This window comes from Lasioglossum baleicum, chromosome 1 (assembly GCF_051020765.1).
Source record: "Lasioglossum baleicum chromosome 1, iyLasBale1, whole genome shotgun sequence".
NCBI lineage: Eukaryota > Metazoa > Arthropoda > Insecta > Hymenoptera > Halictidae > Lasioglossum > Lasioglossum baleicum.
Genome location: NC_134929.1, coordinates 17785464 through 17812391, shown reverse-complemented (window position 1 = coordinate 17812391; position 26928 = coordinate 17785464). Strand labels below are relative to the sequence as shown.

Genomic DNA, 26928 nt, shown 5'->3' with positions numbered 1-26928 from the left:
GGCGGAAGTGAGTGTCCCGGTATGCCTAACCGAAGGGGTCGCAGCATCAAATTCCGCCAATATGGCGTCTGGTGACCGTCGCATCGTTGCGAACGTAGGGTACGGCGCTATCATTACTGATAATTACGGTCGCATAACACCTTGTTCCCCCTTTGGATCCTCAATCTCGTTTCTTGTCCGAGCCAGGAACGAAGGGAACGGACAGACGGACGGGAGCAATACGACAACAGGATGTCTGCGGGAAAAGGACGAACAAAAACGGGGCGAGGAGGTCGACCAGTCGCAACACCGGTCGACCAGCAGAAAATTCGACAAAAGCCGGTCGATCCTTTCGCAGGATTCTCTGTTAGAATCCTCGCAGGTCCTTTCCACCCGGACTGTCCCGGGCAGTAAAGATACCGGGCCGTTTTCACGACAGGTTCCCCCGTTGGTTCGGGCATTTCTCTTCGACCGAAAAAATAAAAAGGACCCTTGGCTATTTTAGACCGGGGGATTTTTTTATCGGCAGTAGGGAGGGACGTTAGGGAAGGAATGTTTCGATGAACTCGTCCGGGAGGTTGAAGGACGAAGAAGTTTCTCTACCCCTTTCGGTGGCGGCGCACGGTGCGTTGACAATGGACAAACATTAAAGAGAATATAATGTAAAATATACAATAGTTAAATGTGTAGTGATTCATTAGAGACCAACATGTTTCATAATGTAAACAATATTGCTGAATAATGGTACAGCAATTTTTAGTGGTGACTCTGTTGAAATTAATAGTATTAAAGTATTAAAGAAGTATTAAAACCAATAAACTAGTATTAAGTATGCCTCGATACCTGCAAGTGAAAATCAATTAAAATTCATTCACCGATTGCACTAGTGTATTCGTTTTATAAAAGTGGGAACTTTAAATTATCCTCACGTAAACCGTGTTAGTGGAGATTTGTACTAGGAAGGAATTGTTCACATTCGAGATTACGTAAATATCGATGCCAGCCACGGTGAGCTGACTGGATTCGGACGGATCGCAGGGGGACCAGGGAAAAGTAGTCATAATTTATACGTCGCCAGGACCGACGTCAACGCGGACAATAAATCCGCCGGCGATCTCCGACTAGCGGACGATGGACCAAAGATAACCGGCCCGCCTAGCGTTCTCCATTATTCCCAGATAATTACATACCTCTCCCGCAGGAATTTTCGAAATGAGTTTCAGCCCCGGCCACAAACGGGAACGCAATGTGCCCCACCGATAAGCCCCCTCCTTTACTTCTTCCTCCGTCTTCGGAAGGGCAGACCAAGCCCCTCATGGAAATACGACCACTCACAAAATTAGCGTCGGCCTTACACCAAAAGAAAAAATCCGGGGTTTTTATGCCATTTGTCCTGGGTTCGCGATTTTATAGATGGCAAGCACAATAGATGCAGGACAGAAGACGGTGTTTGGAAATTCGATTTGAGGACTGAGGGCAAGCTTTTGACGTCCACTGTATCGACTGGTTTTCCAAGAAGACAATAGCGTACGAAGGAAAGGATCGCCGATGGAATTGAGGCTGGTCGATCCGTCGCCTTTAAAGCGGCGTAGATAACAGAAGCTGGGTACCGCTAACGGAGAGATGTGGGCGCCTCCATTACCCAACCGTTCAACCTGTTCAACCCGCAATCAGACTCACGCGAGACCGGCGAGCCTCGACAACGGCTTTAAACTAGACCGGACCAAACGACTACTACGAGGGGCTATGTTTAATGGGCAACGTCCCTCCTCCACCCCTCTATCTTTGTCTTTTTCTAACTCCCATTCTCTCTCTCTCTCTCTCTCTCTCTCTCTCTCTCTATTGGTTTATCTTCGTCTCTCTCTCTCTGCGTCGAAGTTCTTCCCGCGTTCGTCTTTCTTCGGTGCGCGCCGTCCTCGTGGTTAACGGTTAGCTGGAACACGGAAGCTGGCTTTCACGGTTCAATGGAACGCGCGATCCATGAAGCTGCATCGATCGCCAGCCCACTGACGAGTCGACGAAATCCTGCGATATCGAGTCTGTGACAAGAGACAACAATCAGTTTTCTCATTTTCCTCAACGAGAGGTTCACTTCTCTCGTCTTTTATACCCTTAGCTATCACCGAACGACAATTCGACGACAATTTTCTAGCTGGTAACAAAAAGAATCCTGTTTTTTTCGAATTGAAGAAATCAATTTCCTACCACTCATTGGGGGAGTTGTTTCTATAAAAAATTCAGACGACATACAATAATCAGATTCTTCAATTTCCTCAACGAAATAGCGAGGTTCACTTCTTTCTTCTTTTAGACTCTGAGCTATCACCGTACAACAATTCGACGACAATTTTCCAGCTGCTAACAAGAAGAATCTTCCTGTTCTTTTTTCGAATTGAATGTGAATCAATTTGTCCAAACTCTCTACGCGACGAAAAAGCATGTTCTGAGAAAATGACAGCGAGTGTCCACGTGTCTGGTCGGACAGTAGCATACGCGTTCCCAGATGAGCCACGCCTCCGTAATTTCTGCACGTTGCGCAGAACCACGTGCTCGATTCGCGGATACCGACGCATTTTCATTCGCCTGGCTCACGTGGCCGATGAAGATAGCCCGGAATAAGGGTCGAGCAGTTCACCGTTGCCACAGCCTTCTAAGGCCAAGCGGAATACCGATCCTGGAATTAGATGGGAGCGTGCACGCCATTGCACCGGCCGCCAGGTGTAAATGCGACGGGATCGTTCATTTCCCAAGATACCGTCCAACGAATTCCCTCTCCGATCCTCTCTACCCTGCCCATTTAGGATTTTTGGGCCCGATACCGACGTCGTTTCGAAAGAGTCGCCGTGAATCTCAAAACTCGAGGAGAAGACTTCTCGATCCTCCTCGCTCGATCGTTGGAATGCTTGTAATCCGGGATTTTTGGGGGAAACGGTGCCGTTACGTCGCGACTTAGAAGGTCAACCATGATACCGGAGGCAGATGCGATTTTCTAGTCGCGGCAGCTTCGCAGGTGCAAAGAATGCGTCGAGCCCGGGATCGTTAATTTCACTCGCGGAGCCGTGTTCCGCGATGACAAGATAGCTGGGAGCTTCTGGTACGCCGGGTCAAAACCTACTTTTAGATTGGGGGATAATTTGATTACGAACTGCAGTGCTCGTGACGGCTCGCGTTCGACGTATCAGTGTGCATCGCGGATCCCTGGCGAACGTAATTTGCAAGAGCATACGCGCGGCTCTTTGAAGACGGGATCGGAGAACCGAGGCTCGAAATGCTAGAGCTACGCTGCGGTTAAAGAAATTCTTTCAGAGTTCTTTGCGATTATTATAATTAGACTGCTTGGATTTTTATGGAAAATGAAAATATTCTGCCTCGATTGGAGGGAGCAGTAGTTTCATAAAAATTTATTTCACCCCTTAATACATAGTTGGATTTTTTTATATTTTTCACTGCTTTATATTTCAATTTATATTTAAACCAATTAATTACTTCATAAATGCATAAAAATCACAATTAATTTTTACGTGGTTCTTCTAACGCGTTCTGTTCACTTCGATGTGATTCTCGAAGAATAAAATGTCGATCTAGGACTAGGACCTGGCACCATATAATCAACCATTTTCTCCGGACTCCGCCCCCATACAAAATCTTCACCCCAAAAATCTCGAACCTCGTCGCGCACGGAGTCTACTCCAATGAAACACAATTTCACCCTGAGCAGCCACCCTCCATCAATCTTATCCACAATTCAGCGCATTTCTCCATAAAGTTCCAGCCCTCTCGAACAAATTCACCGCTCGAAAAAATCCCGCCTCTCGGAGGAAACCCCGCCCCCATGAAAAATGCCCCATCTCAGCCACTTAATAATTCATCGAGCGTTTCAGCGAGGCGGATCGCTCGGCTCGCCGCCACCCTGCAATATCCCCAAGGTCTACCGGCGACTTCCTCGTGAGATAAAATGTCCCGTGTCCCCTAAGCGGCCCCCTTATGGTCCCCCTCGCAGCTTCCTGGTGCTCGGTCGTTATTTCTGCTCGATTGACACCGGACGCGAGCGTTATAGATAACAGCCGTTGGCGTAACCCTCGTGTTAATCCTCTTATTAGCACAAAAGAAAATGAAAAATTGGGAAAAAGGTTCCACATTTCGAAACAAAAAAATTGTACTTGCCAACCTCATTTCTCCGAACACCATTGAACGCTTTTAGGAAAATACTTTCGAAGGGTAGCGCTATGGATATGCGGGAAAAAATAGTCGATTCGTTCAAACCGCTGCATCGGGCTCCCCCTGAAAGCTCGTATGCGGATGGTTGTGTGCGTACCTCGTCGGGGTCTGAATGCAAATCCCGTATCGGTATTAATATCGAACGATGGGAAGGGGCCCCCGGTGGTTAGCCATCGACGCAGCCAACGTGAATAAAAGGAGGAGCGAGGGGATAATCAGACCGAGAGAGCGGACGACAAGAACGAGCAAACAGATCGTACCGATACCCGCTGATTGGAACTTCTCGATGACGACCGAGACCGCTGCTGCTTGCGACCGACCCTCTCTCGGATCATTCCCGGTGTGTCTAGTTCATGGATTTGCCGTGCAACAGGGGCCCCGGAGACATCGCTCTGATCCCCGCTAATTGGAACTTCTGGATGATGACTGAACACCGCCGCGGACGACTACGCGTAGATTAATCCCGCGGGAAGTTGATACCCGATCGATTAGATCTACCCTCGTCACGGTCGAACATTAATATACCGTCTTGTTTCGGAGCCTGGTTCTATCTACCGTTGCGTTTCTTACGGTCGAACACCGATTTCTTGAACAGATGCGAGATTTATGCGATTTTACCAGAATTTTTCAGAATTGTAAGCTGTGTGCTTCTGGAAATTCTTATATGTATGATTGACTCCAAGCCAGCGGTGGCATACTCTGGCTTTAACGACAGGCTTTCTACGAGTTCTTTCACAGCTGTACTTCTTTCTGATTTGAGCTTGTTTCACAGTGGCTATTGTGCTTGGGGGAAAAGTTTCTTCGTATTCTCCCAATAAATGGAGTTACTATGTGATAACTCTGTTAATATTAATCGGATCTGGCATTACTCGAGTGCGTCTGAAAGGTGACATACCGGAGAGTAATCACGAACAAGAAATTGTGATATTCGTTTATTTAGTCAAAATTTATTGCGTTTTGAACATGAGTGAAAACAAAGAAGAAATTCGGTACATTTTGAAATTTTATTACAAAAAAAGAAAGAATGCGACTCGAGCTGCTAAAAAAAATTGGTGATGTTTATGGACGTGATACAGTATCAGTATCAGAAATTTTGATGTCAAAGATACACCTTGTCCTGGTCGACCCGTCAATGAAAAAGTCGATGAAATCATGCAAACAGTTGAGCAAGACCGGCACATTAGCAGTCATGACATTGGTAAGGAACTAAACATCGACCACAAAACAGTTCTAAACCGTTTAAAGAAGGCTGGATACAAAAAACAGCTCGATGTTTGGGTGCCTCACGAGCTAGCCTTGAAAAATTTAATGGATCGAATTTCAATTTGCGAGTCGTTGCTAACACGAAACAAAATCGAACCTTTTTTGAAACGGCTCATTACAGGCGATGAAAAATGGATCACGTACGAAAATAATGTACGAAATAGTTCGTGGTCGAAGCGAGGTGAAGCTCCGCAAACCGTGGCAAAGCCAGGATTGACACCAAGAAAGGTGATGCTGTGCGTTTGGCGGGATCATAAAGGAATCATTCACTACGAGCTGCTGCCATTTGGTCAAGCGATTGATTCTAACCTCTACAGTCAACAACTGGAAAGATTACGTCGAGCAATCGAAAGAAAGCGACCAGAATTGATAAACAGAAGAGGCGTCGTCTTCTATCCCGATAATGCCAGACCCCACACATCTTTGGCGCCCCGTCAAAAATTAAGAGAGCTTGGCTGGGAAGTTTTGATGCACCCACCGTATAGTCCTGATATTGCACCAACAGACTACCATTTGTTTCGGTCTCTACAGAATTCTCTTAATGGTGTGAAGTTGACTTCAAAAGAGGCCTGCGAAAATCACGTGTCACAGTTTTTCGCCCAGAAATCACAGAAGTTCTACAGTGACGGGATTATGGTTTCACCTCAAAACTGGCAAAAGTTGGTCGATCAAAACGGTATGTACATACTTGATTTAATAAAGTTCATTTAAAATATGGAAAAAGCTTGATTTATTTCTGCATTAAAATACGAAGAAAGTTTTTCCCCAACAACACCAGGGGTTCTCCGGGTTACGATGAAACTGGGCGGCACAGTAACTCGCAATTAAGCGGCACTCTAATTGGTAACGGAGACCGTTACGATATTAACGCAGGCGAATCACTGTAGGAGTCGTAGGTGGAACAAAGGCACCCTTAATGGCTGCACGTCCGACCGTCGCGTCGCGTCGGCACAGATTCTCCCGGTTATTATAGACGATCCTATTATGCCACGGTTCATTAACATTTATCGGTGACGCAACCGTTGTCTCGCCCGGGCTAGCCCGATGGCTATCATTTAATTGGGGTCAGCTGATCGACTCGCGTCCAGACCTGGGAAACAAAACACCAGCGCACCAGAAAAGAGGGTCATTCGCATCGTCGTCGTTGATCTTATCTCTGCGGCGTCATCAATATCATGAACGTCCTGCCACGTTATTGAACCGACGACACGGTTCCTATTAGTCCGAGCGTTGCGGATACCCACTCGCCGGACGCCGAGGACGTTAATGATGTTTCAGGGAAAATGATGAGCTCAATGGAAGCTCTCGTTTGATCATCCGTTGCGTCGAGAGGAACAACGACTGGGCGAGCGCGCGCGCTGCGCAACAAGCTTAGGAAATCTTTTATTGGCGGCCACGCCGCGAATGCACGCTGGTAATTGGCTCGCTGCTGGAGAAATTGAGTAGATTGTTCGCCAGTCGACCAGACTTAGGCTCCCCGGATCACCGTAACGCGCAATCGGTTCCTGCTTAGCGATCGTTAACACATTCCTCGGGACCCTTGATTAGAGGATACAAGCGGATTCTAATGAAGCGGGCCCTGACGTTCCACACGGATCTCGGAATTTGTGCCATTCACTTTTGTCAGACCTGTAAGTCGATCTATTGAAGCAGGCATCGATAAACTGCGGATTTTATGAATCTCTAGCGAACATCGGAAGATGTGAAAATTTAGGAATGCTGTTATATCATGCTCAGTTTCTGCGATGTCAGAACATTTTCTCTGCTTTATTAAAAGCTTCATTGAACCACAAAGATCCAAACGAAAACGAGATGCTTGAGAATTCTTTCGATACCCTAACCGGGAAGTACGTAACTATTACGATCGCAATGATCAGGAGTGTGGTTTCGCGAGATCGATCGACGGCCGCAATTAATGGCGACCGGCCGGGGCAATTTTCCGAGCGCGTCCACGGCCACGAGAAATTCCTGATAATCGAAGGAACGTATTCCGGGCGGCGAGCTAATCGTTCCAATTCAGACGATTAATTCCGCGGCAGTTCCAGCTTTCCCCGGCGCAGCGGATTTGCATAATTGGCCACCGGTGACCATTTCGCCGGTATCGCGACTGCGCGTCGCGGACGACCAGCCGTGGGGACTGTTCCCCTGAGAAATGCCATTTCCAATTAACTATAGATTATTGGGCCTCGCGCGACCGGCCGACCGACCGATTAGGCTTGTCCCGTTTAAAGAACGCTGATAAATGCCTCGCGACGGGATGCTTCCACCACCGAGTGTTTTGCTCGTTTTCTCGCCTGTACCCTGTCCGCCACGAAGGCGCTAACTCCTTCGATAGCAATGCCGAACGAGACACTCTCGATTCGAAACCCGTTGAAAAATTACTTTACACCTTCCTAGGACTCCTTCCCGCATCGACTACGGTCCAAGTAGTATCGATTTTAATTACTGTACGTTACGAGGGGTGTGCCGCGACACGTGGGAGGTACCGAGATCCATTTATTTCTACGGCGAGAACTATACGCCATGCGAGCCAGCCGGGATTTGCATAACAGCAAGCAGAACGAGGCATCGGTTTCGGAGACATTAATCTATATAGCGACAGGTGTTTTCGAGTTTCTACGAGATCGTGCGTCGCTTCTTCGAAAGCGTGGAGAGGCTGAATAGACTCGGCGGAAAAATTACCATTAAGTATATCAACATTTTGTTTCTCCAAGCTTTCTTCGGTGGACGAAATAAGTCAACATCCGTTGGTTGGATTATTAAGAGTTCTATTTCATGTTGTACACAGATATTAAAATAAAAGTCAACAAGTCGTATTAAACGATTAGGGAGCATTACCTCGAAAAGAAAGTAAGAACAAATTTCAAGTTTCACACTTGATAGGAACTAGGGAAATTCAACGATCAAGCTACATCGACGTATGTACAAAAACTAAGTGAAGTGATTAAAATTTCAAGCATGCGCGCGAACAATTTTGCGGCCAACTGTACCCCTACCTGATCGGGGTTAGGTAACGATAAGGAAAGTATCTCGAGACGCGTAAACATGGCCGGGGATTTTTAGAAGGGATTTACACCGTAGAGCGTACAACGTAGAGACACCGTGGCACGGAATTATAGTAACGACGAGAAGCGATCGTTTGACAGCGATACCGCGTTAAAGGCCCCACACTGTGTACCAGGGGGCTCTATTTTCTGCGCGAGACCAGGACCGACAACTCGGCCATCTTCGAAGCCAGATTAATGATCCGGTCGTGGGCCTTAAGAGGGCCATTCGTTTCGAGAATAATCTCGGGCGAAAAATGCGAAAAGATAATAACCGGTGGTACGGCGGGTGCGTGTCTCTCCCCCTGGGACTGAAGTCGTACCTGGTCGGCCTTGAGGTGGAATGAGAAATTGGGCTAACGGGTCGGCGGAGTCCAGACGAAAGCGGTGTCCTCGGGGCTCGTACCCGCCGCATTGTTCCCAGGGACCGTTGAAAGGGAAACTTATCGAATTAGTCTGCACGATAACTTCATTTAACTGCTCGCGAAAACTCACCGACAATATGGCTCTTTTATCTCTACATATAAAAATGCAGTCCTGACTCATTCACTCACTCACTGATCAACGCCCAGGCTAAACCCTCGGACCTATAGAAAGCTGAAATTTTGCACAGAGGTTTCCTTTATGATCTATACAAGGGATAAGAAAGGATATTTCGAAATTCAACCCCTAAGGGGGTGAAAAGGGGTTGCAACGTTTGTATGAGGGATATTTTGTTCGTGATCGGATTTACATCATATTTGGTCTTAATGCTCTTTGATATAATTAATCAAACACCTGTTTCGGCATTTTAAAAAATTCAACCCCCGGGGGGGGGGTGAAAAGGGGTTGCAACGTTTGTATGAGGAATATTTTGTTCGTGGCCGGATTTGCTTGAAACTTGGTCTTAATGCTCTTTGATATAATTAATCGAATACCTGTTTCGGCATTTTAAAAAATTGATCCCCTAAGGAGGTGAAAAGGGGTTTTGAAATCTAAGATGGCGGCATGACATAAAATTAAAACTCTATAGGGGTGAATGGGGGGTTAGAAGGTTTTATGGAGAAACAATATCAATTTCCGAGAGCATTAAACGGTTTTCTGTGCGAGCGAAGCCGCGGGCAAAATCTAGTTAATTATAAAAGTTGCACGAAGCGACGTATCAAAGTATTGAAATGAAGAGTTCGGAAGAAGAATGGTGACAGAGCCTTCTAGAAGACTCTTGACTCTTGTTCTCAAAAATTGTATAAAGTATCCAAGTACTTATTAGATTATGAACTACAATAAACCACACTGTGTATACAGGGTGATTCTGGGAACTGGGACAAGTTACAGTAAATCCTCTATAAACGCAAAAAGGCTGTACACGATAAACGCACTCGGGTATATCGGTGTGAACCACTACTAATGCGACGCGGAGAGTCGCAGTCGTCGGCACAGTTCAAAGGACCGCGCGTCCTCACAATGTAACACCAATATTTAATCTTTTTTATTATTACGCATTTTTTAATGAAACTTTCACCAATATATTTGTGGCATTTTTCTGATTAAAATAAGACCAAACACGATATAATTTCAACTGTATTTAGTGGTTTAATTGACAATGAACATTTCGGGCGCAAGGAAGGACAGCGTATGGGAACTCTCTTTACATGTGCTGTCCTTCTCTACGTCCGGCTCGGCCTTTGAAGCTCAAAAAAGTAGTGTCCCGTCTACGATGATTGCGAACAAATCTCCCCGAGGCTTTTGCGTTTATAGAGGATTTACTGTACAGCTCTTTTCGAAGTATATTCAGAAGCAAGAAAGCACAAGCTAACACGTCTTTACAGTTTGAAAGGAGTTCATAAAGTGAGGATCGCTCGGGCCAGAAAAATTGTGGGACGATCCCTAGAACAAGCGAATTTTGATTCCTTCTGAGGACTAATAGATTCATTTTGTTTTTCATGCACGAAATAAATTTCAACAGTACTCTTATTTCTTTACTTTATAAAAATCTGAAAAAAAGGTTCTTCGTAGTAGGTTCTATAATTTGAATTGTGTAACTCATTAGTCGAGCGTTGCAGATGAGTGCCAACACAATTTTTCCGTGGGGAGCGTCGTTAACCGTCGATTTGCGAAGGGAGGAAAGAGGATGACGGCGAGAAGCTTTTATCTAGCCATCTGTCCGATGCTTAAATCAATTCTGACGATTTCTAGCATTACCGTGGTCATCGACGTCAGAAGGCGATGGCCGAGGAACGTCCGGAGGCGCGAGAGGCTCGGAGCCGTTTTATCAGCCTCCACGTTGATGGTATTGACTATGCTGCCGATGGCAGTGCACGAGCTAGCGGCCGCGGCTAGTATAACTACAATTGGCTGCGACCTTTGCCACTCATAGACTCCGAGGGAGCCGCTCGAAGCGGCAGCTTTTGATTCATGACCTGCCATAATGTTGGAAGCTTGACAGTTCTCGGCTCTGGAAGGGTAACGCGCGACTTTCATCGTTCGAAACGCGTCCCTGAAGACGTTCCAAGAACCTCTTGTCAAGATAAGTTCTGTCAATTATGGTCCATTCATTACGAACAGGAAGAGAGTCACTGAACTATTTTACAGACTTACAGAGTCGGCAGTTTCTTTTTACCCTTGTGTATTTGTGCGTTTCTATCAACAATGACCACTCTTTGCTCGATAATATACTAACTTATAGTCTCAAAATGAGAATTTGTGCAAATATGTTAAATAAAAAAGGTATTAAATATTACATTCATTAAATCAATGATTCTAACACTATCGTGTTACACTATCTTTCAGAATGGTCCAGAAACTATTCAGTAAAATATAACAATAACATACGCAACTGCTGACGCTTTGAAAATACCTATCATGTACAGTTAGGAGCAACACTGATCACACACACTTTAAATCAGAATAACTTTTTTATGAATGGACCAAACGACTTCTCTGTAAGGCTAGATGAATTAGTTTAAAAAATGCATTTGGTCGGAATTGTGAAAAACAATTGTAAAAATTGATTTTTACGACTTTTTTAGTTGGGCCAGTAACGAAAATTTAGAAGATTTGTTTGGTCAACTTTTATAAATTATATACGCTCCGAAAATTTCATTGAAATTGGTTAATTGGTTTACAAGTTATAAACGAAAAAGTGGTAAAAAGGCCGAAAATCTTTAAAAATTTCAATTTTTACCACTTTTGATCGTTTATAACTCGTAAACCAATTAACCAATTTCAATGAAAATTTCAGAACGTATATAATTTATAGGAGTTGACCAAACGCATCTTTTAAATTTTCATTACTGGCCCAGCTAAAAAAGTCGTAAAAATCAATTTTTACAATTGTTTTTCACAATTCCGACCAACTGCATTTTTTCAACATATTTTTCAGACGTCATTTACTAAACTAATTCTTCTAACCTTACAGAGAAATTGAAGTCGTTTGGTCCATTCATAAAAAAATTATTCTGGTTTAAAGTGTGTGTGATCAGTTTTGCTCCTAAGTGTATATGGAAATGCGAAGTTTTTCTGGTGCTGCGAGACGGTGCACGGATTATTGTTGGTACTCGGATTACGAACAGTGAGGGGGGCAGATCGACAAATTAATTCTTGAAATTAATTTTAAAGTCGGATTAGCTGCAGGCAACACGGCCCCAGGACGGTCACGATGGAAAATTCGAATTACGCGCGGCGTTTCCGTTGGCGCGATCACTCCGAATGAAACCGTATCGGGACGTTAAACGGATTTGTCAGCGGCAAAATGGATTTCGAGCGCGAGTACGCGTCGCTCCCGTGGAAAGACGGACTAAGAGGATTCGATTCGCCGTGTGCAGTCACCGGGTCGAATACGGAAATTTGCATTAAATGGTTTTTCGCATGGTACTCACGTGCTCGTCCACCGAGTACGTCAGCTCCCCGTCGTCGTACAGGACGAACCATCTCCGCTGCCATCTCTGGAAACAAAGAAAACGCACGGTTCAATGGAAGCACAACACAGTTTCAATTACACGTTAAAACGCTGCTATCGTCTCGCCAGGATTTTCTATTGTACGCAAAGAAAATCAAATTAATTTCGTGCATGCGGTTATTTAAAATTATATGAGTAGCTTGTAACAATGTTCCACGATCGTTGTTCAATGAACGTAGAATTTATTCGATCTGGAAATCTCGAGGAATTTCGAGTTAATGAATTACAATTCCTAATTACACCAGTTTGTAAACCGGCGTATTTTACATAATTTTTATCTTGTAATTCGAGTTTTCGAAAGCGACCACCAGCATAGCTACTTTCTACGGCTCCACGCGAGAAGTATCACTTTCTATGGCGCTTCTCCATTTTCCTAGAAGCACTCGTTGCACCGAGAGAATTCTAGCGAACCCAAGGCTGAACCTGTCCAACCCGAGGAATCTCCGAGGCTTCTCGACGCCGGCAGCTGGACAATTAACACGGTGCTGCCGTTAATTAGAAATAAAGCTCGTGAAAAAGAGCTGGGAGCTAACAGCCTTTGCGGTTTCTCTTTCGTTCCACCGATCCCACATCTTTTAGCCATTTCCCTTTCGTGTAAAAATCCTCAGAAATTGTTGCACATCGTAAAACTGCGGATCTTTATGCAAAATAAAAACTCACCAAGTCAATTCTAGGTAGAGAACAGAAATTAAATACACATGTATGCTTTCTGTTGATAATTCTAATAAGTCAATAATAATGTAATAACTAGACTGCGGATCTTTATGCAAAATAAAAACTCACCAAGTCGATTCTAGGTAGAGAACAGAAATTAAATAAACATGTATGCCTTCTTTTGATAACTCTAATAAGTCAATAATAATGTAATAACTGGACTGCGGATCTTGATGCAAAATAAAAATTGTCTGCATTATTTCTTCTCTTAATAATATTAATACAGGAGAAATCATATATTGCCACTTCAATTTCGAAAATTGTTCAACAATTTTAAATTTCATCTACTCAATTTTACTATAAATGCATAAAGATCCACAGTCTAGTAATAACTTGCTAGAATTCGTTGAACGTCACACATAAAATCCGCAGTCTACACATTAAACATTGATCATTTTAGTGGTACTAATGGTGCAAGATTAATGCAACTTCAATAAACTCTATCTGATAATTCATTATTAAAAATGAACTTTGTGTAATGATGAGAAAATTGAGCTAAAAAAAATGAGCTACTAGATAATTCGGTTAGCTACCAGAACTAAATGACCAAAGAACTAGTCTCATCAAGCTCCAGAAAATCGATTTAGAAAATTGGAAAAAACGTTAAATCCTTCGATGGACCCGCCGAGTCTGCGAGTTCTCACGGGGAATTTGACGCGCGATCGAAAGAAATCGCGACGCTACGGGAAAAGTACCGGAACACGGTCGGAAGCCTCGATTGTATGCAAATGGCGGCGTAAAGTTCGTGGACGCGCGGTTACACGTTCGATTGGATCCGCGATGTCCCATGGGATCATTTGCGTGATTACGCAACAGGAACGACGAGCCGTAGTCTCCGTCACCGGTGAATCCCGTCCAGGAGAAAGTTCAGGGAATATATTCGAAGCGGAGAGAGTCGGTCGTCGCTGTTGTTTTTTCATCGAGCACAATGGTCGCTTTCCGCGGGAAAACTGCGAGCAGGCACAGTGATAACGCACCCTAGCAACCTTCGCGTAGCCGGCGAACGACCCAGATCCATTATTTATCCCGTTCTTTATGGGTTACAGCCTACTCATTAACGAGTGTCCGTCTTACGACACGAGATTTGCGTGCCCGTGTCTCCGATCGGAACAATGCTCCGTTGATAATGCGACGATAAGACGGGGTTAGGCCTCGTTTACGTCATCTGTTGGTAATCATGCTGGCCTGGATCGTTCCACCAAACTGCGATGCTTACATGAGGTTGGGGATCGTTCGAAAATGTTGTCATTCACTAGACTGCGGATTTGATTGCGTTTATGACAAAAATGGGTACGTGCACTTTAAAGTATTGAACACGTGCAGAAGATTTATGAATTATTTTTAATTAAAGAATTTTTATTTGGCTCTGCAAACATTTTTTTGAATGAGTGGAGGAAGCCTATTTGCCCTTCCAACCCCATAAGATGTTCACACATTGAGGAGCCACGCCGGGGAAGCTCCTACATCCAATTACCCTTAATCCCAAGCCGCATCAGTCTCTCCTGAATCCAGAGCTGTACGCTGCACGTAGGAACCTCGATCAGCAAAGGGATGAATGAAAAGGCGGAAAGCTACCGTATCGACGTGAGTGCGATGCGTTTCGATGGGCCCTCGTAGCGGTTACGGTTGTCCAGGGGTTGATCCCCGTGGGTTGGTGATCCGTGAGGGGACGGGACGTGTGTCGTCGAATAGGCACACGGGTACCGTTGCAAAATCCTTGCTCGGATGAAGAAGCAGAGAGGTGAGGCTGATCACGAGGGACGAGGAAAGAGCGACGGGTAAGAAAGAAAGAGGTGAGATTTCAGCCTACACGAGGCGGTGTGGCGCGGCGGTATCTTCATCTGGTAATTATTCAGCAGGCCTCTCCGCGCGCGCGGACCCGTACGAGAGCCACGGCACGTGCGTGGGAAGATCTCTCGTGGAGGAAGAGGAAGAAGAAGAAGAAGACGAAGCGGACGACGCCCGGGGGCCCCGAACAATGCCGGAGGATTGAGACGGTGGAAGAGAAAGCACGGAACCCGAACAGCCCGTAATCTCTTCCTCGTGTAACGCTTGCCGCAACCTCCGCTTTTGCGGCCCTCCTCGCTTCAATAGAGCCCGCGCGCTTTGCCGAGACGTGCGAAAATTCTGCTGGTCTCGGTATCGCACGGCCCAGACCTGCGAAACTGCCTTTCGGCGCTGCCGCTTCCCTTTCAGAGACGATCCGCTCGCTGCGGCTGATCATTTCTCATGAAATCCGGCGAAACGATTGCTTCACCGAGCATCAATATGCGTTTAGCACACCTCATCACGCTCGTGGATCTTGTTAAATAGTTGCTCCCATGGATTCTTTTCGTTTCAAGAAACGGCCTACATTCTTTTACCGTGTTTTTACGTCGAAGTCGAACACGTGTGAATGAAATGGAGAAATGCAAACTTCTTTGCGAACGAACATGTAGCAAGGCGCTGTATCAGGCGCCATTTCACAAGAAAATAGGAAGATATTCCTGCGTGGCACTAGAAGTTTCTTGGAATGAATAATGGAAGAATTGTTATTAGAGCAAATCAGTCTAGGATGAGTTTCTGGGTTAGAATAACGATTCGGGTAACTGTAAGTGGATCTACGAAGGTGTTAGCATGAACAAGTCGAGCAACAAGTAGCCAAGTGGAGCATAGGTTCCTCGACCGTAAGTCGTAATTCGTGGATCAGGGGACCCGCATATTCCTGACCTATCGTATCTTCCTGGTTTGAACAGCCGGTCGTTAACACCGCCCACCAGCGTAGCTCTTTCTGGCTGAACCCGTTCTGGTCGTTCCGATCATCGATGAGCAAGATCGCCGAGCTTTCAATGGTTGCACACGAGACAACGACCCGGGGGCCCATTCTTTTACCTGTCTCTGTGCGACAGTGTGCCACGAGGACCGAGAGAAAACCGACTCGGGTTTCCATTCGGGATTCCCTCTCCCGTACGAACAGAAGAAACACTTACTAAACTGTGGATTCACTCAATTATTCACTCACTTTTATTTTGATCCTCAACCGCTTGCCGTATTTTAACTTAACGAGTCACACTCGTCACGAAGATTTGAAACAGTGTCTAACAAATATGGATGTTACGCGTTTCTTTCTAAATGGAATAAAATTTGATTCGTTTGTAACCAATAGTTGAGCATTCAAATGAATGTAGCCGTACAAAAAATATAGATTTTCTTTTCTCCTCTGCGACATTTTTCACGATAAAGACGTTTGGATCACTTTAAGTGATTCAGGAATTTAAGTATTAAGGAAATGATACAGGTACATGATTCAGGATTTAAGCGATTAAGGAAAAGATACGGCAAGGGGTAACTTGAGGGAGCCGAGTTTAGCAATGAGAAACAGACAAATACGCAATCGCCATAGAAGTTTTCACTTCTGTCTTTTAATTACACATTTGAGATTGTTGCTTCACCATTAAGAAGTGTGTCTAATTGGTAATTATTTAATGCATTGGGTAATGATACATTGGAAATAATATGGTGTGCAGAATGTTCCGCGGTGTTCCGATCGAGCGAAAGATTAATGATCATAACGAAACGCTGAATGAGTGTCCTCAGAACGATAAAGCTTCCAGGAAGAGGCTCCGGCTGGTCGAACGGCGGCGGCTTCGGAACGCTGACCTACCGCACCTTCTTCCGGGTATAGCGACGATCGTTTTGCATCGCCCACGGATCAAGGACTTCTGGTTTCATCGGCGCACGAGCGTCGCGTCGATCATTCGGGACGGGGCGCTTCCTCGACAGGAAGGTGGGCAAAAACTTGAACATACCACTTTGTCACCAGTGACGCGGGGAATTTCGCGTCGAGCCGCGAGATCGAGGACCCTTCTCGATCCTAAGGGACGCCTTCTCGATCCCCATGAATCCTTTCCTCTTTACGAACACCACCGATTCACGAAATTCGATTCGAGAGTACTATTACAGGAAAAATGGGATGCCTTGAAGAATTAATTACGGGAAACTTGTTGCATTATATTCACACTCGATTCGTTTCTGTAGGTCAGGGGTGGCCGACCTGTGGCGCGTTGCATCTTTGGGCCTGCTTATTCTTTGGAAGTAGGAAGAATTCGAACGCAACGTGATTCCCAGAAATTAGACAAGAGCCAACGAAAGGAAACAATGAAAATAACTTGGTCGTAAAAAATCCATTAAGAGCCTCCATCCAGATTGTATCCTACGATAATGAGCCCGTTGAAACGCGTGGAAGATCGAGAGAATAGTCGAACGTTCCCAGAAAAGGCATCAACGCCGGCATAAAATCCGGAAACTATGCAAAGCAGGGATGGGAGGGGGCAGTAATATGTTTAAAGAGCTTCCGTGGCAGCATGACAAACTAATTCCCCGGCGACAAGATCGTGGTCGGTCGAGACGCTTAATATTCCGCGCGGCGACGCTTCCTTTGCAGGCGTTGAAATCACCAGAGAGACCGGCTGCGGTCGCGGCCGGCCCGTTCCCGGGCGTATTATCGCGTCGCGATCGTTCCTCGAGCAGATCCATCGATTACGGAAGTTAGAAAGCGGTCCAGTCGGCTCGAGCTCGGAGGATCCACGGGAACTCTCCGGCGAAGCTTCTCCGGCCGGGACGAATTTATTACAGCGCTCTCGGCTCGGTCGTTGATGGGCGGTGATGTCGAGTGCGAAGATGCACGTAATGTCGCTCGCGATAAGATCACGATTTAGAGCGGAATGGATCCCGTGCGGATCCATCCGAACGTGCTCGCCGTGTAGCAACAACCGTGGCGATCGCGCCGGATAACGCTATTAACGCCGCTCGTTGTAAATTTCGGTGGTAAAAAAACGGGCCTGATCGCGCCGACGCGATTCCCGAGGGACCCCGGGCCGTTACTTCCACCGGCCAATAACATTAAAGCGTTCGCGTACGATTTCATTGCCGGGGCCCCGGTGCACGCCGGTTAATAATTGTTATGCGAACGGCCGGGCGCCGTCGTCACGGGAAATCCAGAGAGAGAAAGAGAGAGAGAGAGAAAGGGCCGATATACTCGACGGTGTTCGTGACATTGTAACTTGGCACCGAATGTCCCGCGACTTCCTGGTCACCGATCAGGCTTGTATCTTCTTCGGCTCCGTGTCCGTGTTTACCTCACGATTCTCACGTGGCGTGGTCATAGCGTGGCATGGCGTGCTACCATGCATAAGACCCGCCGCTCGCTATCACTTCGCTTGGTCCCCCGGCTGCGAGAACGGAGAGAGAAGAGAGAGAATGGGCGAGGTTCTGAAGCTGAAGGGACCCAATCTGACCCGAACGGTAACGTGACCCCCGACGATCCTCCACGCGATTCTCCGATCGACCACGATCATGGCGCGTTTCGCAAACGATCTTTCGGAGTATGAATTCCGCCCGGAATTATGGGCCCCGAGACGCTGACAGTCTCACGGAAGCTGTTCTTCTGATCGCGGTTGTTATACGCTGCGGTTACATTGGTAAATTGTACGCTTTCAATAAACCTTGTTGTTAGATAAACATTTCTAATGCGGAGTGATCTCTCACGTTTGTACTGATTGTAAGATATGGCGTGTGTACTGTTACATTGATTTTAATTGTCATTTCAGCATTCGATTAATTTGTAATTGCTAGTGGAAGTGAAACAGCAACTGTACATGACGCAAGTGGAGTTTCAGAATCGTTATTCATTCAATTCTACCAAAAGGCAACAGGTTATGAATAATTGTAGCCTCATCTTATCTGGTCCCTTACTAGTACGTTCAACCTGCTTTTGAGAAAATTGAAACAGTGAATTCTAGAAACTTTTCGAACACAGTAATACTTAAAAAATTGAATGCTGTGGCATGACGTCACCCAAAGTGATCAGCATTATTCGGCAACAGCTCATAAATAATTTTAGCGTGATCTTAGTCAGTCAATTATTGGTCCGTTCAGCCTGCTTTGGGGAAAATTGAAACAGTGAATTCTAGAAACTTTTCGAACACAGTAGTACTTGAAAAATTGAATGCTGTGGGATGACGTCACCCAAAGCGATCAGCATTCGGCAACAGCTTATAAATAATTGTAGCGTGATCTTAGCCAGTCAATTATTGGTCCGTTCAGCCTGCTTTGGGGAAAATTGAAACAGTGAATTCTAGAAACTTTTCGAACACAGTAGTACTTGAAAAATTGAATGCTGTGGCATGGCGTCACCGCGAGTGATCAGCATCCCCGTGGGATCGCGATGAACGGTCACCGAGCGTATCATGACTGGAACGGGCCCCGATCGCGGGGGATACGGTCCACGGCGGATAATCAGCCACCAGGAAGTCGAAGTGAAGCTGTAACGACCGATCCGATCGTAGATTATCCCGTCAACGGTGCCGGGAGTCACGAGGAGTCGAAGAGAGGAGACGCGGGCCGGTCGGTTGGCGCGCGAGCTGCAGGCTAGAGAGCGTCGATCGGGCCGCGCCGCCGCCGTAAAAACGTGGTAATGATTAATTAATGGACCATCGCCGGTTGATTGGCTCTCGACGGAGGCGGACAGAAGGGAGCGACCGCGGGCACGACCGCACCGTGTCGTTTCCATCGATCGATCGATCGATTCGCAGACGCGAACGATGACGGTGGGTGTTTCCAAGCACCGCACCGCATCGCATCGGCTAGGGACGGGCCCCGGCTAGATCGAAGACCGCGATACATACGGTAAATTGATATATTCGCGGCAACAGGAAAACCAAGCCGGTAGCCTACATTCTTGATAAGACACCGTGACTAAACGCCGCGGCGGCCTCGTCGCGCCGAGTCGTTATAGACGGTTAAGTGGTCGAAGATAATCGATAACCAGGAAGCACCGCGTCGGTGAAATTGGAACGTTCGGATAGCAGATCTACCTTATCAAGGTCGATGAGCGCGGGACACTCGCGCCGAGAGAATTTGTTACGGGGACCGCGATTAGATAAATTGATCTCCCCAGCAGCCGATCAAAAGAGAGAAGTTGGCGAGAATTTTACATTCACGGATTTGCAATCTGTTACCCTCGATATCCGCGAAATAAATCTGTTTAATGGACGAACGTATATAGGTGAACTCAAAGTATCCTCGAAACGCTATTACCGTTTATTGGGCTTTTACTCGAGTAATGAGTCCTGTCTCCTATTTCGATGGCTGAACTATTCAAAGTTTATACGAGGTGTGATGATCATCCCATACCAAATAGATCGAGAATTGAAATTGAAAATAAAGACCAAGTCCAAATATTTTCAATATTCTTAAAATAAAATACTATTTTCAAATACTGTTTTCAAAAATTACTGCATCAAATAAAATATTTTACTTTCAAAGTTGTACAGATACTGTATAAAATAAACGGGATTATTTACTATTTACTATTTGAAATACTATTTTCCCCAGCTCTGACTTTAACTAAGATTGATTTTTGTACGATGCTTTCAAGAATTGACTATCGTGTGTCTGATTCTCTAGTACCCTAATCCTAACTGACGAGACAACGATCGCATGCGTGATCGCGTGTGTGTCCGCTGCCAGCTCAATACCGTCGATGATCACACGGATTCGCCGGATAATAAATTGTTATTGCTTGCTGATTAGTTCGCCTGCTGAGTAAATAAGCCGCTGATCTGCCTCTGGGATTGATCGTGGCCGATCCTACCATTAGGGGGATGATCGGTACCATTACGTTCGACTTCCTCCTTGTCGCAATCGATCGATCCCAGTTTCGTTCGAATGTCCTGGTCGTTCGATTTTCTATGCGGTGCAAATTTCATTTCAAACAAAGTCGTAAGAAGTCGTTAACTCAATTTTTTGCTAATAAAAAACAGAAATTCTACGAGCATGGGATCTTGAAGTTGCCTGAAAAAAACGCAAAAGATCGTAGAACAAAATGTCGTAAAACTTATTCCAAATGGTAAAAAATTGGCTTTCGTTTTTCCTTGAGAAAACGACATAACTTCCACAGGCTGGAAGTTATAGATTAAATGAACTGCGAGCCGTGAATTGCGCCGTTGTTTAGTAGAAACTTCCGTGCACCGCGAACAAATTTCAATTTTCGAGGAACAATGCCGTCCGGATTGGAACAAGTCGGATCGATCGCGATCGAGGCCGGGGCAGGTGCGACACGGTGGTCACGATCGCGGCGATCAATCCGAAAAGCAACGTCTCGCGGCTTTTAATTAAAGTTAGACAGGTGCATCGGAGAAAGTACGATGTCGAGGGCCCGGGAGCGAAGTGAAAGTCGGCGGATCTCGAAGACAACGAAGACGACGACGGCGACACGAGAACAGCATAACGCGACGAAGAGGAATCGCTTGTTTAGAACAGTGTCCGGCTAATTGACGCGGTTCGAATTTAATGGCGCCTCGATTGCGATGATTGTTGCCGGCCGGATGCTGTTCTTGCTTCTCTGAACCTGGGAGAGAAAGAGGGACGAGGAGAGCCATCTCTGAGAGAGGCAAGAAGTGAAATCGGTGATAAGTCCTGGGGCTGCCGCGCCAAGTGGAGAAAAATCACAGAATCTGTGCTCGTGGACTCTCGAGCAGGTTCGACGTTATCAGTGTTTTCGAACGAGAGTCGACGGGAGAGAAATCCTCGACCTTGATGAAAGCAGCCCGCCGTAGATCCCACCGGTTAACCGGCTGGTTACAAAATATCTGTCGTGTTCATCTAGCCGCGGACAACGAGACGTTTTCACCCGCGGGAAAATCGACGGGCTCTCTAATTAAACTGTTAGTCGAACGAAACGCATCGAGGGCGAACGGTCCAGCCGCGAGAGCCGACCAATTAAGACCGAGAGCGATAAATCATCTTTAAGGATGGACAATGTGGAGAACGCGGGAACCTGGATTCCGTGGAACGCGAACGGACTCGCGTGACGCGCGGCCTCGAACTCGATCATGCTCTCGCGTGTCCTCGAAAATAAAAAAACCGCAGAACTCAATTCGCCTCTCGTGCAACCGACATGAAAAGTCGGTCGCTGCGTTTATTGATGAATCGACGAACCAATTATTACCTAATGGGGATAATATCGGGACCGTAACCGCGAAGGGACCGCCCCTCCATCTTTTAAATGATTGTCCAATCTTTCAATCATCTCCGGACGAGGATCTCCTTTAAAATTCTACGAACATGTTCCTCCAAATGTTACACTATTTATCAAAGTCTTGAATTCTGGGAGAAATGGATGACATAGTGTGCTGATTTCTCGTTACATGCATAATTGAATAATATGCAGTCGGTGGATTTTATCTATTCACGACAGAAACGAGTAGCTAAAATAATTGAAGAGTTTCAATGTCGATTTGGACAAAAGCAAGAACAAAATAGTAGAAAAAGATTTGTTCTCGAGATTGTGTATATTGAAGTAGCGTACGCCATTTGCGAATGATAATGTAGGAAGGATGTGGAACGGATAAAGAGCGAGGCAGCAGTTGAAGAAACGCGTTAATCCGGGGAGCAAGGGCCTCAGGCTGGGAGGAAGCGGTGGATTGAAAAATGTCGATCGGACTGGTAGGATAGATCGCGGCGCAGTGCGGTGCAAGGATCGAGAGCACAGTCGGATCGAACGTGACAAAGGGGTTCGTGGAAGCGGCGAGTCGTCGATCATTGTTCGTTATCGAATCCTGTTTTCCAGGGGGGCGAGTAATCGCCGCTGGAATTCCCCCGGCGAGTTACAAACGAGCGTTGAAACGATACGGATCTAGTTGTCCCGGAACGAGCGAGCAGTGTCGTGGGTCACCGGTTTCCCCGGCGCTATAGTTCGCGCGGGTAAACACCGGGCAATAGCAACCAGGTAGGTACGTGTACACACCGAGAGATCACCTGAGGCGAGACGATGATCAACTCTCCCCGGTGTCGACGACTCGCTGATTTTTATCTTCACGGTCCGCCGGGGCCAGACACCGCGATAATTCGTCGGCCCGCGATTATTTAACCGGCCACGCCTAGAGGAGGGCTCGTGTGCGCTGATTTTGCGTGTAGCTCACCTGCCGCACCTGCGTTCCGTTCCTCCTTCCCTTTTCCTGCTGACCAGGGGGCTCTCGGAACAAACGTTCTTCTGGGCCACGGAACGGATAAACATCTCGTTGTGACCCGCGAAGCCTGATTCATGCTCCCCTACAATGTTACCGCCGAAGGACACAGACTTTCTGGGTCGTCCGCGGAATTTTCTCCGCAGCTACACTCGTAGAAACGTCTTGAGGATGTCCCAAGGACACGAGCGAAACCTGCCGCCCAGCTCTCGGACCTTCTCGAACAATGTTGCTCGACGGATTGGAAAGTTGCCTTCCTTTTATAATGCCCCGCGTTTCGAGGCTTCGGCTTTTTTTAGATCCGAACCGGTTGCTACACCTGACTATTTTTGATAAGTGGCCGCCGTAATTTCGTTGCCTAAATTCACCTGGTGAGTTGCGATCCTACCTGATAATCAGATTTTCTGATGCTGTCCTTTATTTTTATACGTACATATCGTCTCGTGTGCCCGAAAGCGATCTGGATCGCAACAGATAGGAGATCTCGAGCTATTTTCGTGCCAGAAAACGAACCAGAAGAGAAACAAGACAGCCTCGGTGACCTTTTACCCCCACTTCCTGTTTTATTTCCATTTCCGAGTTCCTTCGTAGACACGTATTCGAATTTCGCCGCCAAGGCAGCAATCCGCCCACGTGGAGCTAACCTTCCACTTTGTAATCTATCTGCGCCAGATACGTCGGATTTACGAAGTCGGAAGGTGACGGTGTGGATCAAGAAGGCCCCGTGATTTCTGCGTTACCGATGACACGTAATGTCGAAACGAAGGTAAAAGATCTGGAATTTCCCATCTGAATATAAGAAATCCAAGAGTCCTCAAAAAATTCTCGCGAAACTACGTCAACCAGGAAAATTAGAAGCCCCGGGGAATCCAATAAGCATCTTGAGTTCCGTATTTCAAGGAAAGAATTAGAATTTCCTGGAAGAAATCTGAACTCCTGATGAAATCATCAGTGGTTTCCTTTCTTCACCTCTCCCGCGCCTTTTAAAAAGAGAATCAAGTTTCTTGTTGTCCTTGGAGTTTCGTGGATGTGAAACATTAGCAACTCTAAAGTAGTAAGAACACCCTACATTCCTGGATGTTGATCTTGCACCTTATAATAATATAATTTAGCCAACACACAGATTTTCTGTTTGCAGATATACTGTAGAATAGATATCGACTATCATTGGAAGAAAGTTTAAGATGAACTTTCACTCACGGGACCCAAAATTTTCAACTTTTTTGAATTTAATATGAAAGTTTAAACGAAATTTCGATCGCATAAGGATCATTCTTGCAGTATAATACCACGCCCTGTATCGAAAAGGACAGCGCAACGACAGTCTCGAGAAAAATGGGAGCCGCGGTCCGAAAGGCCGGTGGATCGTAGAATAGAAAGGCGGTAATTGGCCGGCGACTTTCTCGCGATCATGGTGGGGGCGCGTGCACGAATCATAATTTGCAGTGACAAACCTTTGTCCCCGGCCGCGTCCAATAAATCCCGACACAATGGCGTAGCCCGTTCGTTCGGGGACCCCCATTACATTACTCCTCGCGCCGGGAGGACAATGCCGGCAGCGGAATAGAAACAAGACGAAGACCGTCGAAGGGAACCAACAGGGAACGGGAACGTGGATCCGCCGTGTACAAGAATCCGGTGTAACCGACCAACCTCCTCTCTGACCAACGCGAAACGAACACAAGGGCTCGGGAAAAACGCGCTTTCTTTCCATCGTCTTCAGCATTACACGCTAACCACTTTTCAAACCTTCAAACGCTGCGGAGACCTGCTGCCAGACGCGTTTCACTTTTTCAAACACTTTCTCCGGTTGTGCACGCATCGACAATTAACAAATTCGGACCAGAGAAACGAACCTACCGTCTACACTTTCGCTGGGTTTAAAAAGACTCTGATCAAGTTGATGCGCCGCAGGTGAATCATTTGACCAGATTTCAAAATTGTTGGAAAACTTTATTTTATTAAATAAGATGACTTTATTTATTCAATGCAAATAAAGTTACACAGTGGATTAAACAGTGATCGTAATGTGAATGGAAAAAAGACATGAACTGTATTGAAATAAGGTAAAGCTAATGCTGTGATGTGTACTGTACTGTATAAGAGCGACGACTGACTGGTTCGTCCCTGGAAAAACCTTTGGTCCCTTTTCTTAAGTGGGGGTGTCATAAACCACTTGGGCCAGGCAACGAAATCTCTGCTCCTACGGTCGAAGTCGCACCATAGCCTGTCTGTATAATATTATCGTTGGATTCCAACAAAAATGAATTTTCGAGCGTTGCTCAAATGTTCTCCCAGGTGAATCACAATTCTTTTCACCACGTTTTTTTTATCAAATTTAATTAACTAAGGAGATGATAAAAAGTAACATGTACCATTTCACATATCGACGATCATATCGACTACTTTCCTCGCGAATCTGATCATTTAAAAGCTTCTGAAAAATCGTACGACGAGTCAGCTGATAAATTAATCCATCCAGCATCTGAAAGAAAAATTCAGCTTTTCAGAAGCAATTTTGAGAGAGCTGTGCCGCGCGTTGCGGAGAGTGTCCGGAGACCGTTTTGGAGCGACAGTATTAATGCGATCGTTCAATATCATTCACCTGAAGGACAGGCGGCGGGGCCTCGGCCCGATTTCTTCCGCGAGCATATTAAACGTCCGAGTAATTAATTCCCGGGCTAAATACGGTTATCTCGCATCGGCCGTGGATCCGGCTGGGGCTTATTTGAAATTAAAATGGCCGTAGCCGTGAAAACCGAATCGAGCCGGCTAGGTCTGGCCTACGGTGATGTATTGGTTCGATTTCTAATGTTCCTTGGCGGAGCGGTACCGTGCTCGCCACCATAAAATATCATCGGCCGTACGTCATGGCGAACGTGTCCGGCCGCTCTGTAATTGGTATCGCATCTCGCGTGGCGGTGCAGTTCGCTTCCTTCGTTCGTTTCTTCGTTCGTTCGTTCGTTCATCGTTCCGTGGCCCTCCTCCTCCCTCCCTCGATCTGCATAGACGATTATGCGAGTTCGCACCAGGAAGAACCGTCCCCGTGTTCAGTAATAGAGCCAGGATAAATGTGTCGCCGGAACCACAATCTCTCCCTCTCTCTCTCTCTCTTTCTTTAGAATACACACACCGGCCTTGCCGCGGAATTATTGGCCGTGTTCGTGATCCGCTGGAAAAACAGGTACTGATTTATCACCGCGAGACACACTTCTCCCGAGAACCGTGGATTTATGCGATCCTTATATTACGATTATCGGTTACTATCCCGCGGACGGTCCCGAGTCGTGAGTTCGATTCTGTATCCTGGATCGGCGCATGTTTTTCCAGTAATCGTTGCTATTCAGGATCGAGCGATTTTTCCACCGCCAACTGGAATTATCAGACCACTTCGAATCACTCCCAATTAATTTATGCGGCTTCCAGGACCGGTAGTCAGGGGAAAATTGTTCACGCGACAAAAACAAACGAAAACAGAAATTGATTTGGTATCGTGTCATATTTGACTATGTATGTATTTTTTATTGCAAAAAATAATGCTAAAATATTTTTCCCGGGCATTTCCGATAATCTGGCAGAAAAATGTTTCGAATGGAAGTTAATCGGTATTCAGTCGTCTATAAACTCCAACAGAAAAAGATTACAGAACATTTTTGTTTTAATAAAACATTGTGGTCACCTTAATCTGATGACCTACTTTACTGAAATAGTTTGGACCCGCTAGATTGGCAGTTTCGCCCACTGCGCGACGAAGAAGGTCCGCGGA

At 46.1% G+C, this 26928-nt stretch overlaps 1 protein-coding gene across 5 annotated transcripts in view; it reads right to left on the bottom strand.

Moving 5' to 3' along the window:
• Osp (myosin phosphatase Rho interacting protein outspread) overlaps positions 1-26928 on the bottom strand; it is a 223592-nt gene that overhangs the window by 102079 nt on the left and 94585 nt on the right. For all 5 annotated transcript variants that reach the window (XM_076422932.1, XM_076422936.1, XM_076422939.1 and 2 more), the window contains exon 3: positions 12362-12427. In XM_076422932.1, the coding sequence (XP_076279047.1) occupies positions 12362-12427 (66 nt within the window). The remainder of the gene's footprint in view (positions 1-12361; positions 12428-26928) is intronic.